Genomic DNA, 14625 nt, shown 5'->3' with positions numbered 1-14625 from the left:
TTTTAGCTATATGTATATTTGTGAAACAACTAAAACATACTATTTTATAGACTCAGAAGCAGAACATTATAATCTATGGGATTATATTATACATTACTGCAACTTTGTATTTTCATTTATAATTTTTTTTATTTAAAAAATAGCAGTACATATAGCTTTATTATATTCTTTTTAACTACAGTGGGCTTTCATAGTATGTATGTACCATAATTTATTTAATCATCTCCTCTTGATATTTATATTTGATATATTTAGGCTGTTACTTTTTTATTTCTTCAAATAGTGCTGTAGGGAAAATCCTTCCATATCTTTGTGAATTTCTCCAAATACTGCTCTAGGATAAATTTTCAGAAGTGAAATTATAGGGTCAGAAGAATATGTGCATTTTAGATGTGACTGATGTCATCAACTACCCTCCAAAGAGATTGTACCTGTTGACTCTCAACAAACAATATATGAGGGTACCTTTTTTGCACCCTCACCAACACAGAGTATCATCAAACTCTTTAATATTTGGCAGTCTGTTGGAGCAGGGGTTGGCAGACATTTTCTACAAATAGCCAAACTGTGAATATTTTCAGCTTTGTGGGGCCTTGAGGCCTCTGTTGCAACTACTGAACTCTGCCTGTGTAACGCAGAAGCAGCTGTAGATGATACATACATAGGAGCACGTAGTTGTGCCCAATAAAACTTTACTTATAAAATCAGGTGGTGGGCTGGAGTTAGCCCATGAGCCTTAGTTTGTGGACTCTCCTGGTTGGTAAAAAATATTGCCTTGTTTTAATTTTGCATTTTCCTTTATTTACAAAACTATTGGGCCTTGTACTGATATTAAGGATATAGCAGTGACCAGACAACATTTCAGTCTTTATGAATTGTAATTTGGATGGGGGAGCTGGGGAGACAGACCTTAAAGAAATAAGCAAATCAATAGATTACTAACTTTGATAAGTTCTCTGAAGAAAAGAGAGTACTGGAACAGGCGCTACGGTTTCAAGTGGCAGCAGTTTTAGTTAAGGAATGGTCAGGGAAAGAGCTCTTGAAGGAGATGGCAGTGGTGATCTATGAGAAGCAGCTAGCTACATTTATTAATTATTTATTGCTTTATTAAAAAAATTACCCTCAAACTTAGTAGCTTAGAACAACACATAGTTATTATCTCACACAGTTTCTGAGAGTCAGGAATCTGGAAGAGGTTTGGCTTGGTTCTGGCTCAAGGTGTCTCATGAGATTCTACTCAAGGTGGGGGCTGTGGCCGCCGTCAGCTGAAGGCATGACTGGGCTGTAGGGTCTGCTTCCTGGAAATCTTATTCATGTGGATGTTGACAGAAGGCCTCTCAGTTCTTTGCCACATGACTTTCTTCATAGGCTGCTGTGTGTCCTCATGGCATGGAACCTGGCTTCCCCCAGAGCAAGTGATCCATTGGAGAGCAATTAGGAAGCCATAGTGTCTTTAATGAACTAGTCATGGTTATCACACACCATCACATCTCCCTTATTGTATTCATTCGAAGCAAGACACTCAGCCCAGTCCACACTCCAGGGGAGGGGATTTAGGCTCCACCTTTTGAAGGTCCGTGTCAAATAATTGGTAGGCATGTTTTAAACTACCACAGCCTTTCCTCTGGTCACAAGTTTTTCTGTTTTCCACTTGCAAGCTAATACCCTCTAGAAGTCTTATTCCAGTATAGCATCAGTGCAAAATCTAGAATTTCGTCATCTAAATCAATTTCAGATGTGGATGAGGCCTCTTGGGTGTAGTTCCTTAATATCCTCTGAGTATATTTCCTCTTGAAGACTTTGGAACTAAAGAGACAATCTGTACCCACATACCCAGTATCCAGTGGTAAGACAGGCATAATGTGGTAGTATTTTTTCCAGTAAAATTCTTCAAAAAACTTTGTGGGTTTCCTGTGATTCTTAATGGTTCATTCCATTAAATAAAAGCCACACCAAGAAATGTCTTAGAGTGAGCTTAGAGGAGTGACAATTTCCTCAAGCTTCTCAGAAGCCCTATTGTTTGAATGGTTTTTCTGAGGTGCAAAATTGGAAATTTGTGAGGTTTTAACAAAGGATTTTATGATCACATCCTCTGTCTCTCCTCTTGCATTTTAGTATAAGCAGTAAGAGGCCAGCAAGTACCTTCAATACTTTGGAAATCTCCTTAGTTTGATGCCATTACTTTGTTAGGTACATTTTCTACTTTCCATGTTCCCACAGGTGGCAGTGTTGCTAATTTTTTTTTGCCACTACAAAATAAGGATTTTCTTATTTTCCTCCAGTGTCCTTTTTTTTTTTTTTTAAAGATTTTATTTATTTATTTGACAGAGACACAGCGAGAGAGGGAACACAAGCAGGGGGAGTGGGAGAGGGAGAAGCAGGCTTCTGCCGAGCAGGGAGCCCGATGCGGGGGGGGCTTGATCCCAGGACCCTGGGATCATGGCCTGAGCCAAAGGCAGACATTTAACGACTGAGCCACCCAGGTGCCCCTTTCCTCCAGTTTCCAATAAGGTTTTCCTCACTTCCCTTTAAGCTGTGACCCACAGCCTCCTCAAAGGTATCATCCTCCTATAAACAGTTTCTTCAAGGTTTTTTGAGTTTTTACCTTAAAGACCTGCTGTCTTCCACCCATGCCTGATTCCAAAGCCTCTTCCATATTTTAGGTTTTTGGTTTGGCAGGACCCCACTTTGAGGTACCAAAATCTAAACGAGTTTTCTATTGCTGTGTAACAAATTACCACAAAACGTAGTGGCCTGAATAAATATTTTTTTTATCAGTTTTTAAGAGCAAGGCATCTTACTGATTCTAGAGCAGGATTTGTCATAGGATCTAGTCAAAATGTTGGCTGGGGCTGAAGTCAACTGAAGGACGTACTTCCAAGAAGGCTCACTCACATCACTATTAGCAAAAGACCTTTTTCTCACTGGCAGTTGGCAAGAGACCTCACTTTCTCACTACATGGACCTTTCCATAGGACTACTTGAGTTTCCTTACAACATTGGCAGCTGGCTTCTCCTGTAGCATTCATTCTCTGTGGGGCCAATAATGGCCTCCAAGAGGGTGAAAACTGGTTCTTGAGGTGGAGGGCAAAAAAATCTCAGATGTTACACGGGTTTGTAGCCTTCCAAAGAGCCATGATACATAAACAAATGTAGTTTGTTTGTGGCATTAAAATTTTATTGGAGGACTATTAGGAAAATAATATCCAGAAGGCTCCTTAGGCGCACAATGAAAAAAGGTGGAGAAACAATGCCTTAGAGTGAGTCCTCTAAGAAAGAACAAGTAGGTAACTGTATTACTTTTTTTTTTTTTAAAAAGAAATACTTTGGTTGATTTATTTTATTTTTTTAGAAGATTTTATTTATTTATTTGACAGAGAGAGAGAGAGAGATCACAAGCAGGGGGTGCAGAGGGAGAGGAAGAAGGAGGCTCCCGTCCGAGCAGGGAGCCTGATGCGGGGCTTGATCCCAGGACCTGAGCCAAAAGCAGACGCTTAACTGACTGAGCCACCCAGGTGCCCCTAATTACTTTTTTTTTTTTTTAACTGAGGTATAAAAAATTGCCTCTTATGACTTAGTATTAGAAATAACACACATTGTCGCTTGGCCTTATTCTTTTTATTGGAAGTGAGTCCCTTGAAAGGAGTGTCAAAAAGTGTGGATGTTTTAAACCACCATTCCATGTAAAGGAGGGTAAAGGCATTCCAGGCAGGGGAAACAGCAAGGGCAAAGCCCAGACAAAGAAGGAGTTGGCATTCTTGGGGAGCAGAGAGGTAGGTAGTGTGGGTAAAGCTAGTGAGGAAAGGAAGAGTGGTGTGAGCTGAGGTTGCAAAAGTTGTGTATCGGGTAGGGCCTTGTAGGCCCCATAGAAGCTTTTAATTTTATTCTAAATGTTTAAGCAGGGAGTCACGTGACATGGTTCATTTTATAAAAAGTTCACCCTGACTGCTGCGTGGAGGATGGTTTGGGACAATAGGTGGGACAGGAGTGGAAGCATGGAGACCAGTAAGAAGAGCACTTTAGTAGTAGATGAGAGATCCTACAGCTTGTAACTAGAAAGATATCAGAGGAGACCAAAGAGGTGGACGTGTTGTAATTTGTGAGCGGGAGCTCCCGTAGGTGTGGATGGATTGGGAGAAGGGAGGCAAATCAGAGATGATGCCCACATTTTTGGTGTGGGGAATGTTGGTGCTGCTTACTGATGAGGAGACTGGGAGAAGGACAGATCTGGATAGAAGTGAAGAGTTGCTGTTTTGACCATGTTAAGTTTGAGTAGAAAGGGGGTAAATAAAAGTAGAAGGGGGAGAAATCAGGATTCAGAAAAAATTGAAAGATAATTGCTGTTTGGCTTATATTCTTTTCCTATCGGCTCTTTTTTTTTTCTCTGTGAGCTTGGTATATATAGCCTTTGCTGTGTTTTATATTAATTATTCAAAATGAGTGTCAAATGTTGCTTTTTCTTTGGATTTGATTTAAGATCCTTTTTATTATTTATTTTTTAGAGATTTATTTTAGAAAGAGAGTACACCCACGCATAAGTGGGGGGAGGGGCAGAGGGAGAAACTCAAACAGACCCCCTGCTGAGTGCAGAGCCAGATGCAGGGCTCCATCCCATGACCCTGAGATCATGACCTGAGCGGAAATCAAGAGTCAGAAGTTTAACCGACTGAGCCACCCAGGCGCCCCTAAGGTCCTTTTTAAAAAGGGTCTAGAAAAGTTGTAGTCTAGAATATCGGCATAAGGATTATTTTTATGACGAATTTATTGGCTTAGCACAGGTTTCTTTATTTTTTTTTAAAAAAGATTTTATATTTAAGTAGTCTCTACACCCAGTGTGGGGCTCGAACTTACAACCCCGAGATCAAGAGTTGCATTCTCTGGGCGCCTGGGTGGCTCAGTTGGTTAAGCATCTGCCTTCGGCTCAGGTCATGATCCCAGGGTCCTGGGATAGAGCCCTTCGTCGGGCTCTCTGCTCAGTGGGGAGCCTGCTTCTCATTCTCCCTCTGCCTGCCGCTCTCTCTCTGTCAAATAAATAAATAAAATCTTAAAAAAAAAAAAAGAGTTGCATTCTCTACTGACCGAGCCAGCCGGTTGCCCCAGTTTAGCACAGATTCTTTAAAATCTTTTTCTATTTCAAATATTTACTGGTGATAAATAAAAAACACAGATTAGCAAGGAACTGAACAATGCAGATCATCTTTAGTCATGTTGCTCAGAGAAAACCATTATTAATACCTTAGTGTATATTCTTCCAGTCTTTTATTATAGTCGTGCATACACTTGTGCATACACACATATACAAATAAATATTAAATACACTATTTTGAACTGTGGAACAGTTCCAAAAAGTAAAAATTAACATTAACATTCACCGCTTAATTGAGAAAATATATGAAAGGGGTTTGAGTTATGTGAGGTACATATAATAGGGTATCAAAATTAATATGATTTTTTTGCAGTCTGGAAAATCCCTTGAGGGAATAGTAGTTTGGCCTTTAGTTTAGTAATTAAATTTGCAGAAAGATAGCCCAAATAACATTGTCTGTGACAGTAATATGTGCTTTTCTCTGCTTTTGTGAAAAAGGTGGAAATGACCTTCCACAGCATGCAGACATCAGGGCCTTTTTAAGAAAGTAAGTTATAGATCTGTTGTGGAGATTAGCACTGTTTATCTCCTTTCCGTTCAAGATATAAACCTACATGTGGGCCAAAGTGCAACTGGTAATCAGTGTTACTGTGAGTCATTGGTTAAATTATATGTTCAGTAAAACCTATTTAAGACATCAGGAAAAACTCACTGTATATTTTGGAAAAGGTAACAGAGGGAAACATATAAGATACGATTTGGGGTCATTTTAAGGATTAAATCTTTGGTATTTATGAAAATTCCTTTATTCTTATAGAATACTTATTACTTGTTATTTGGCTGACATGCCACCAAAGTACTTCATTCTCATTTGGGAAGCCAGGTTTTTAGTAGGAATTCTTTTCAAAGAGAACATTTATTGTATGAGCATTGCCATGAGAAGCAAGAGACGATGTTTCATCTTGTTTATTGGGTGAAAGTCATTCAACAATGTTTTTACTGCCTGCCTAAGCACAGTCAGTGCTCTACGAAAGTTCCGTGGCTCCGCTATTGTTTTAGAGTAATACAGTTGAGTGGCAAAATTCACCTTTCATAAATTCAATATAAATTATTTAAAAGCAAATAAAGAGGTGCCTGGGTGGCTTAGTCGTTAAGTGTCTGCCTTCGGCTCAGGTCATGATCCCAGGGTCCTGGGATCGAGCGCCGCATTGGGCTCTCTGCTCAGTGGGGAGCCTGCTTCTCCCTCTCCCACTCCCCCTGCTTGTGTTCCCTCTCTTGCTGTCTCTCTCTGTCAAATAAATAAATAAAATCTTTAATAAATAAATAAATAAAATGTACTGAGTATTGTGTGCCATCCACTTAGCTGGATGTTGGGTATAAAAATGAGTGAGACATGTTCCCTATTATTAGGGAGATTTTTAGTCTTTATAGTTTAATGGGCGTGAAGGGCCAGTAGACTTATTATAAAATGAAGTGATTAGAAGTATGTTTAGGGCCCCTTGGGAACAGAAGGAGCGTTTAATTCAGACTGGGGAAATGAGAAAGGCTGTGTCTTGAAAGATGATTAGCAGCTAGGGGGGTAAGGGGAGAAGGGATGTTATTATCGGTATGTGTACATAGAGGAGGTGGAAACAATGTTTTTTTTTCTTTTCTGAAACTGGTGGTGAGTTGGGTGTTCCCTGTATCTATATCATCTGTATGTCAGACGACTTTACTAAGTTTTTTAATCATTAGGCTTTGGAGTTGATTTATGGATGCTAATAATAAAATATGGTGAAAGTAAGAATTTCTTATTGTATAGAAACTAGAGGCAGAAGTACTATAAGTGAGAAATAAAAGCAGGTGAGTGAAAGTAAGTTTGTATATTATTTGCCTTTTAGGGATAAGTTTTCATTTTGAGAAAGCATTTGTACTGCTTGGAAATTAAGATTCCTTTTTAAAGATTTATATCTAACCATATGTTTTCTCTTCCTGGTTTTCAGTCTCAAGATAGATTTGTTGTTTAGGAATGTTCTATTTTTAATCCTTTGCTTTGTTGTATGCTGCTGTGTACAAATATGTGTTTCATACTTTCTTTTTATTTCGATGAAAGCATTTTCTTTTCTTTCTTTTTTTTTTTTTTAAAGTAAGCTCTATGTCCAATGTGGGGTTTGTACTCAACAACCCCGAGATCAAGAGTCATATGCTCTACTGACTGAGCAAGCCAGGCGCACCATTGCTGAAAACACTTTCATTATGGGCTATTAATTTTTTTTTAAACTCATGCTTCTTGAGGGATGGTTACCATTTAAAATTTGTGATTTCTTTGGAAGTGTTTTTGTTGTTGTTGTTGTTGTTGTTTAGTTTAAGTTACAGACCACATTATTTGGATTAAGATTTAAAGATTATATATGAAAATTTAATGTTTCTAAGAACAGATTTTGATCTTGCTGTTCTATGATAAATGCTTAAGAAAATAGTCATGTGTAATTATTTTTCTTTTTTCAGCCTTTCTAAGAAAAGTCTACAGCATCCTTTCTCTGCAAGTTCTCTTAACTACAGTGACAGCTTCTTTTTTTTTATACTTTGAGTCTATACGGACATTTGTCCATGAAAGGTAAGGTGATGATTCTGAAACATTTTCAGCTGCTGCTTATGATCAAAAGGCCATATTATAAGCAAAGTTCTTTTTTTTTTTTTCTATTAACTTCTGAGGTTAGAATGTAAAAAAGGTTCATTATTAACTCATAAATAAGACTAGTTTTGTTTTGATAAGAAAAATGTTCTGCAATATGGTATTTACCTCTGAACTTTTTAGCTTATAGTTTTGTAGGGTTAAACCTTCATCTCCTCAGATATAAGAATTTTTACTGTATGCAGCTTTTTAAAGTTTTTTGGTTTTGCTTTTATTATATCTATGCCTAGTCCCCAAAGCCTAAGACAGTGCTTGAAAAATAAAGGTACTTAATAAATATATGTATCATTTTTCTTAGTGTTGGCTCATGACTAGGATAATTTCACTGAGAATTTTCACTGAGAAAAGGAGCTTCATATGGTTCATCCCTAATTTGTTTAAGATCTGACCTCCAAAATAATTATTTCCATGGCTAAAAGTTATATAGGTTTTGTATATTAAAGGAAAAATAAGGAATGAATATTTTCTTGGAAGTAGACAATTTTATCATCCCTCCCTCTACAGAAAAAATGAGTTTGCTATTTGGGGTAGAGTTCTTTAATTTAGATTACAGCCATATAGTAAATGTATATAAAATTTGCTTATTGTTTAATAGCTATTCTTTATTGTATTTCTGTTAAAAACAGTATGCTAATTGCAAAAATGATTCAGATATGCTCAAAGTTCATGAAGTAAAAAGGAAAAGTCTTCCTCATTCATTGTGGGCTCTTTTCTTTGTCTTGCTGCTCCTCCCCAGCTCACACTCCTCAAATTCCCTGAATAGAAAAATCATTTGTTTTGACAGTTTGGTGTGGTTCCTTCCAGATTTCCTTTTCTTACTTTCACAAACAAAGAAAATAGACAAATTTTATTAAATGGGTTAATACTATTTATACTGTTTCTAAACTTAAAAATGCTTTTAATTTTGTCTTTCAGTCCTGCCTTAATTTTGATGTTTGCCCTTGGATCTTTGGGTTTGGTTTTAGCATTGACTGTAAACAGACATAAGCATCCCCTTAACCTGTACCTGCTTTTTGGATTTGTGAGTATTTTGACAATATCTGTTACTTTAACATTTATTCCTATGTGTTAACTTTATTATTTAATTGAATGCAAATATGTATATAATAGCAGAATGAAGTTAATGTTTTTAATAAGTTCAATAAAGTTGAACTTTAATAAGTTCAAGTTTATTAAGTTTCATAAGTTTATAAGTTTAATAAATTACAAATAATTTTAGAATTTTTTTTTTTTTTAAAGATTTTACTTATTTATTTGAGAGAGAGAGAATGACAGAGAGCACGAGAGGAAAGAGGGTCAGAGGGAGAAGCAGACTCCCTGCCGAGCAGGGAGCCCGATGCAGGACTCGATCCTGGGACTCCAGGATCATGACCTGAGCCGAAGGCAGTCGCCTAACCAACTGAGCCACCCAGGCGCCCCTAATTTTAGAATTTTTAACATTTGTCAGTTTCAGATTTTTTTTTCCCTGTGACTGTTATGGTATAGTGGAAAAAATCGTGAAGTGGAATCTCATGACCTGGCTTTGCCACTTTCTGGTTATGTGACATTTGGCAGGGTGTTTAGCCTTTCTGTACCTAAGTCTGCTCATATGTAAAATGAACACATTGAAGTGGATTATCTCTGTGATACTTTGGACCCCTGATCTCTGATTTTCTTAGGAAAAAATTATAGCCTTAATTTCATAGACCTTAAGTTAAAATCTTTATGATTAACTCCTCATTGTTATTTTTTATCTTAGTACTTTGTTCTTTTAAAGGACCACTTTGCTCAATTGATGTGCTCTACTAATACCTTTTAATATCATAAGTGGGGAACTTTAGCTCATGTTTGTTTAGATGTTTCTAAAAATGAAAACCCAAACTATTACCTATAAAAACCCAGTCCTATAATATGACCAGAATAAGTTGGTAAGGCTCAAGTCATATGTTTCTTAAATTATTTTTCTTGCTCTCTTATCCAGTATGACTTTGGGTTCTAACCAAAAATTTACTTCAGAACATTTCAAACTGATATTAATAATATTTATAGTTAAATAAGAGTGAAAATGCTATTTACCAGATTCAGTTGCTTTAAAGAAAGTTTGTGAATTCTGGTAACAAGTTTATGTTAATATGATGAAAGAAAAGTCATGACTTCGGAAATTTCAATTACAGGAAAGGTTCTTCATTTAAATCTTAGGTTCTTTTGTTTCCTGAGTACTGTTTTAGGGTGGTGTTACATTTTCCTAGTATTATCTTTTCTCCTGTTCATACTCTCCTGTTTCCTTTGGATACTTGAGTATGGGGTAGGATTTCTTACCTAAAATCATGTCACAAATATCAAGAGTGAGGTTTAATCATATTTTTCCAGAAAAAAATATTTCCGTCATCTTTGGCTACCACTTCTCTGACCCCGCCAGCAACATTATGACAAAATGTGGCAGTGCCTTCATGGCCTCCACATCTGTGTACAATTTCTAATGCCATTTTTGCTCTAGTTCTGATAGGTTTCTTGATTTCAGGTGGGGAGAGTTACAGGGAGTGCTTCTACCAAGAGTATGAGCATATAGCCACTGATGTTACTTCTGGCTTTGCCTTTGTGATAGGGTCTATCAGATGGTAAAATCTAACCAGAGTAAGCATTTATTTATTTATTTTTTTAAAGATTTATTTACTCCTTTGAGAGAGAGCCCGAGAGTGAGTGGGGGGAGGGGCAGAAGGAGAGGGAGAGAGAGAGAGAATCTCAGACTCCAGGCTCAGGGTAGAGCCCGAAGTGGGGCTCCATCTCGGACCCTGAGATCACGACCTGAGCTGCAGTCAAGAGTCGGACGTTTAACTGACTGAGCCTCCCAGGCGCCCCTCAAGTAAGCATTTAAAACAAAATAAAGGAGGAGCTAAGCCGCCAACCTCCGTTGCCACCGCCGTGACGCCCTACACCGTGGTCTACTTTCCGGTTCGAGGGCGCTGCGAAGCCATGCGCATGCTGCTGGCTGACCAGGGCCAGAGCTGGAAGGAGGAGGTGGTGACCAAGGAGAGCTGGCTGCAGGGCCCGCTCAAGGCCTCCTGTCTGTATGGGCAGCTCCCCAAGTTCCAGGACAGAGACCTCACCCTGTACCAGTCCAATGCCATCCTGCGACACCTGGGCCGCTCCCTTGGGCTGTCCGGGAAGGACCATCGGGAGGCAGCCCTGCTGGATATGGTGAACGATGGTGTGGAGGACCTTCGCTGCAAATACGTCATGCTCCTCTACACTAACTACGAGGCAGGGAAGGAGGAGTACTTGAAGGCAATACCAGGGTACCTGAAGCCTTTTGCGATGCTGTTGTCCCAGAACGAGGGGGGCCAGGCCTTCATCGTGGGCAACCAGATCTCCTTCGCCGACTACAACCTGCTGGATCTGCTGCTGATTGACCAGGTCCTGGACCCCAGCTGCCTGGACTCCTTGCCCCTGCTCTCGGCCTATGTGTCGCGCCTCAGCGCCCGGCCCAAGCTCAAGGCCTTCCTGGCCTCCCCCCGAGCACGTGAACTGCCCCATCAATGGCAACCGGAAACAGTGAGAGCTTGTGGCAACCCCCGTGGGAAGCGGGGGCAAACTTCCTTCCTTTCTCCAGGACCAATAAAATTGCTAAGTGAGAAAAAAAATAAATAAATAAAATAAAACAAAATAAAAGTATGTAGTTAAGGAGAAAGAGAAGCTAGAGGATAAAACTCAATATCCCTAAATCTTTTATTTGGGATATGAGTTCAGCTACATGTGACATGGGTGAAACAAGATGGTTTGCTTCTCTTTCATGTAAAAATCTGTGTGACTGTGTAGTGAAGTTGTCAGGGGCCCAGGCACCTGCTGTGGTTCAAGTACTCCTAAAGTATCGTATGGCATAAGAAAGCTCACCACCATAGCCACATTCCATGCAGTTATTTAAAGAAGTGAGGAGAAAAGGGAGAGCAAGCCCCTTTGCTTTTAGTGTTTGTACACCTCTCCACTCACATTCTTTTGGTAGAATAAAGTCCTATGACCAGATCTAGGTACAAGGGAGGCTGAGAAATGTATTGTTTAATCTGAACAGCTAGCTATATGTCCGGGTAAAAGTTCGTTAATAGGGAAGAAAGAGAGAATGAATACTGGGAAACAGTTTCAGGACTGCCACACTAAAGTGCTACGTAAATACTTTATTCTTCCTGTGTTTGTGTGTGATATTGAAGTTTTATGAATGTGCATATCATTTGCAATTTACAGAGAGTGAGAAAAATGGAATTTCCCATACTATTTCTGTATCTTCCTGTTACAAATATACAAAATCTAGTTAGGGTTTAAAGAGTGATAGGATCACTATGAGAATCTAAGTCTTCTCACTCAATACACTGAGGTCTCATTTTCATTATGGTAGGCTTATCATGTGTCCCATGTAATTCACAAGGCTGCTCTGAAGCTAAAAAGAGATCATGTATATGGAATCACATGGGATTCTTAGAAATTAGAACATGTACATGACATAGTGTCAATTTTATGTGCATTTATGTAATTTTAGTTTCTTTTTTTAGACACTATTCGAAGCTCTGACTGTGGCCTTTGTTGGTAAGTCATAATTGTGCTTCTATATGTTAAAGTCACTTGTTAATGTCGATAAATCTTTTGAGTTAAAAGGTGTTTGGGACTAAAGCTTAACATCATGGGATGTCATATTTCAAATATATAGTATAGGATGAAGAATTTGTAAAATATAAGCCAAATTAAATGTTTATACTTTATATAGTTCAACTAAGCTTAGAGGAAGTGGAAAAGAGTTAGGAAAACAATGGGAATGAGAATAATATTCATATATGTTTATCCATTTATAAAAACAAGACAACTGTAGCTAATCTTTTCCCCCCTAATTTAGAGAGATCTTAGAGGAACTGATAAAATATATTTTGAGCAATGTAGTATCATTATCACATGAGCCAGGCCTCTCAAATTGCTGTACTGAGCTGTGCTTTATTATTATAACCCCATATTTCATCAAATGGCCCCACAAGAAACTTGGTAATTTCTGCTTTATCTTAGATGTTAAATATGTCTTTGAAAGGAAGTGTCTGTTATAATTATTTGATGCATGTAATGCCTCAAGTAAAAAATTTCATGATTTATTGACAAGAAAAATTCAGATTGTCTCAAAATGATTTACCTGGGGTACAAAAAAGGCTAGAATGAACTATTACTGTCAACCGTAAATTGTTAATTATTATGTTTAATATATTTGTCTTTTGTCATTACTGCTTTTAACCTTTCTATCCCAGTTTTATTGAATCTGTATATTGTTTGGTAATTCACTTCTTCCTTTTGTAAAGGAATCATAATATAAGTAATAATAGCTATTAAAATAAATAAAATTGAAATTTCTCAACATAGAAAGGAAGTATTAATATTTACTTATTATTGTTACTGTCTATTAATGTTATCATCAAGTCCATCTCTGTCCTCCTTGGCTCCCACCATTTGTAACAGATGTAGGAGAGAGATCTCTTTCAGGGTTATTGGAATTGGGGGTAGAAATACATAGATGGAACATTATTTTCCTCATTAATTATAATATTCTTTCTACCTAATGTTACACTGAAATTGTTGACAAGCAAAATAATCTCATGTTTTTTCATTTCTGCATTCACTTTCCTAATCCTGTAGTGATAGAGAAATTCCGGTAATGTAGCATTTAGGAATAGAAATTAATCCTTGAAGAATTAAAAATTACTTAAATGGTTTTGGGTTCAAAATACTTAACTTCCTTTAAAGGGGTTAGATTTAGCATTTTGTTAAAATGCTAAGCAGTTGTATTACAATTACAATAGACACAGTCAATCTAGATGTTCATTCTAAAAGTTCAGAAGGGAATTTGGTATGTATTCAGAAAACCCCCAATTATGTATTCATTGTATGCATTTTTGGGTGTAAAGCAATTAGTGGTTGGTTCCTGTTCTCTGCAGGGTTGGTGAATGGCAGACAACCCCAGACGGTCCCAATATTTTTCTTGCCTAGTTTCTTTGATTGGACTGGTGAACTGGGTATGCAATTAACCAGGTGATTGCTAAAATTGCTGCTACTGCCCAGAAATTCCCAGCCAGCCACAGGACCCAGAGTCATCCCTATTGATATTTAAGTCATAAAGAACAATCACCACAGATGGTGATAGAACTAAGCTGGGACAGAGATAGGTGAGAGTCATTCTACCATATCCCTCAAACTCCAAACCTGCTAGCTCTCCAGTCATTTCTTTAGCTTCATAATGATGTGACCACCTTATTTTTTATGAATGACTGTTTATTGCAGTATGGGTATGGTTTTACTGTACTAGTATTAAAGGCGAAATAAAGAATCTTTTCATAATTATTGTTATTGACAAGTAGTACAGGGGAAAAATAGCATTTCTGTTAAATGTCAGGAAAAAAAAGCTGTTTTATATAGAGTATGTTTAAATGCATTTTAATCAGTGTTTTTTAATTTTACAGTTACTTTCTATGATGTGTATATTATTCTCCAAGCATTTATACTGACTACTGCTGTATTTCTTGGTTTGACTGTATATACTCTACAGTCTAAGAGAGATTTCAGTAAATTTGGAGCAGGGTAAGTTATATATTCATGGCTATGATAGATAAATATCTTTAACATTATAGGTCATCTTAAGAGAAGTGCTATACCTTTAACTTTGGATATTGTCTTTTAAAATGGAGGGTGATGAGGGGCACCTGAGTGGCTTAGTCGGTTAAGCGCCCAACTCGTGATTTTGGCTCAGGTCATGATCTCATGGGTCATGAGATGGATCCCCGAATAGGGCTCTGTGCTCAGTGGGGAGTCCGCTTGGGATTCTCTCTCTCCCTCTGCCCCTCCCCCCTCTTGCATACTCTCTTTC

General features: G+C 37.9%; 1 protein-coding gene and 1 pseudogene across 1 annotated transcript in view; both read left to right on the top strand.

The window, feature by feature from the left end:
- Nucleotides 1-14625, top strand: part of TMBIM4 (transmembrane BAX inhibitor motif containing 4) — a 31519-nt gene that overhangs the window by 8287 nt on the left and 8607 nt on the right. The window contains exons 2-5 of the mRNA XM_006731193.3: nt 7574-7682; nt 8676-8781; nt 12281-12314; nt 14222-14339. Of these exons, the coding sequence (XP_006731256.1) occupies nt 7574-7682; nt 8676-8781; nt 12281-12314; nt 14222-14339 (367 nt within the window). The remainder of the gene's footprint in view (nt 1-7573; nt 7683-8675; nt 8782-12280; nt 12315-14221; nt 14340-14625) is intronic.
- Nucleotides 10434-12160, top strand: LOC102737860 (glutathione S-transferase P pseudogene; annotated as a pseudogene).

Source organism: Leptonychotes weddellii, chromosome 5 (assembly GCF_054177405.1).
Source record: "Leptonychotes weddellii isolate Sample4059 chromosome 5, ASM5417740v2, whole genome shotgun sequence".
Lineage (NCBI taxonomy): Eukaryota > Metazoa > Chordata > Mammalia > Carnivora > Phocidae > Leptonychotes > Leptonychotes weddellii.
Note: the sequence above shows the minus strand (reverse complement) of the source record. Positions and strands in the feature narration are given on the sequence as shown.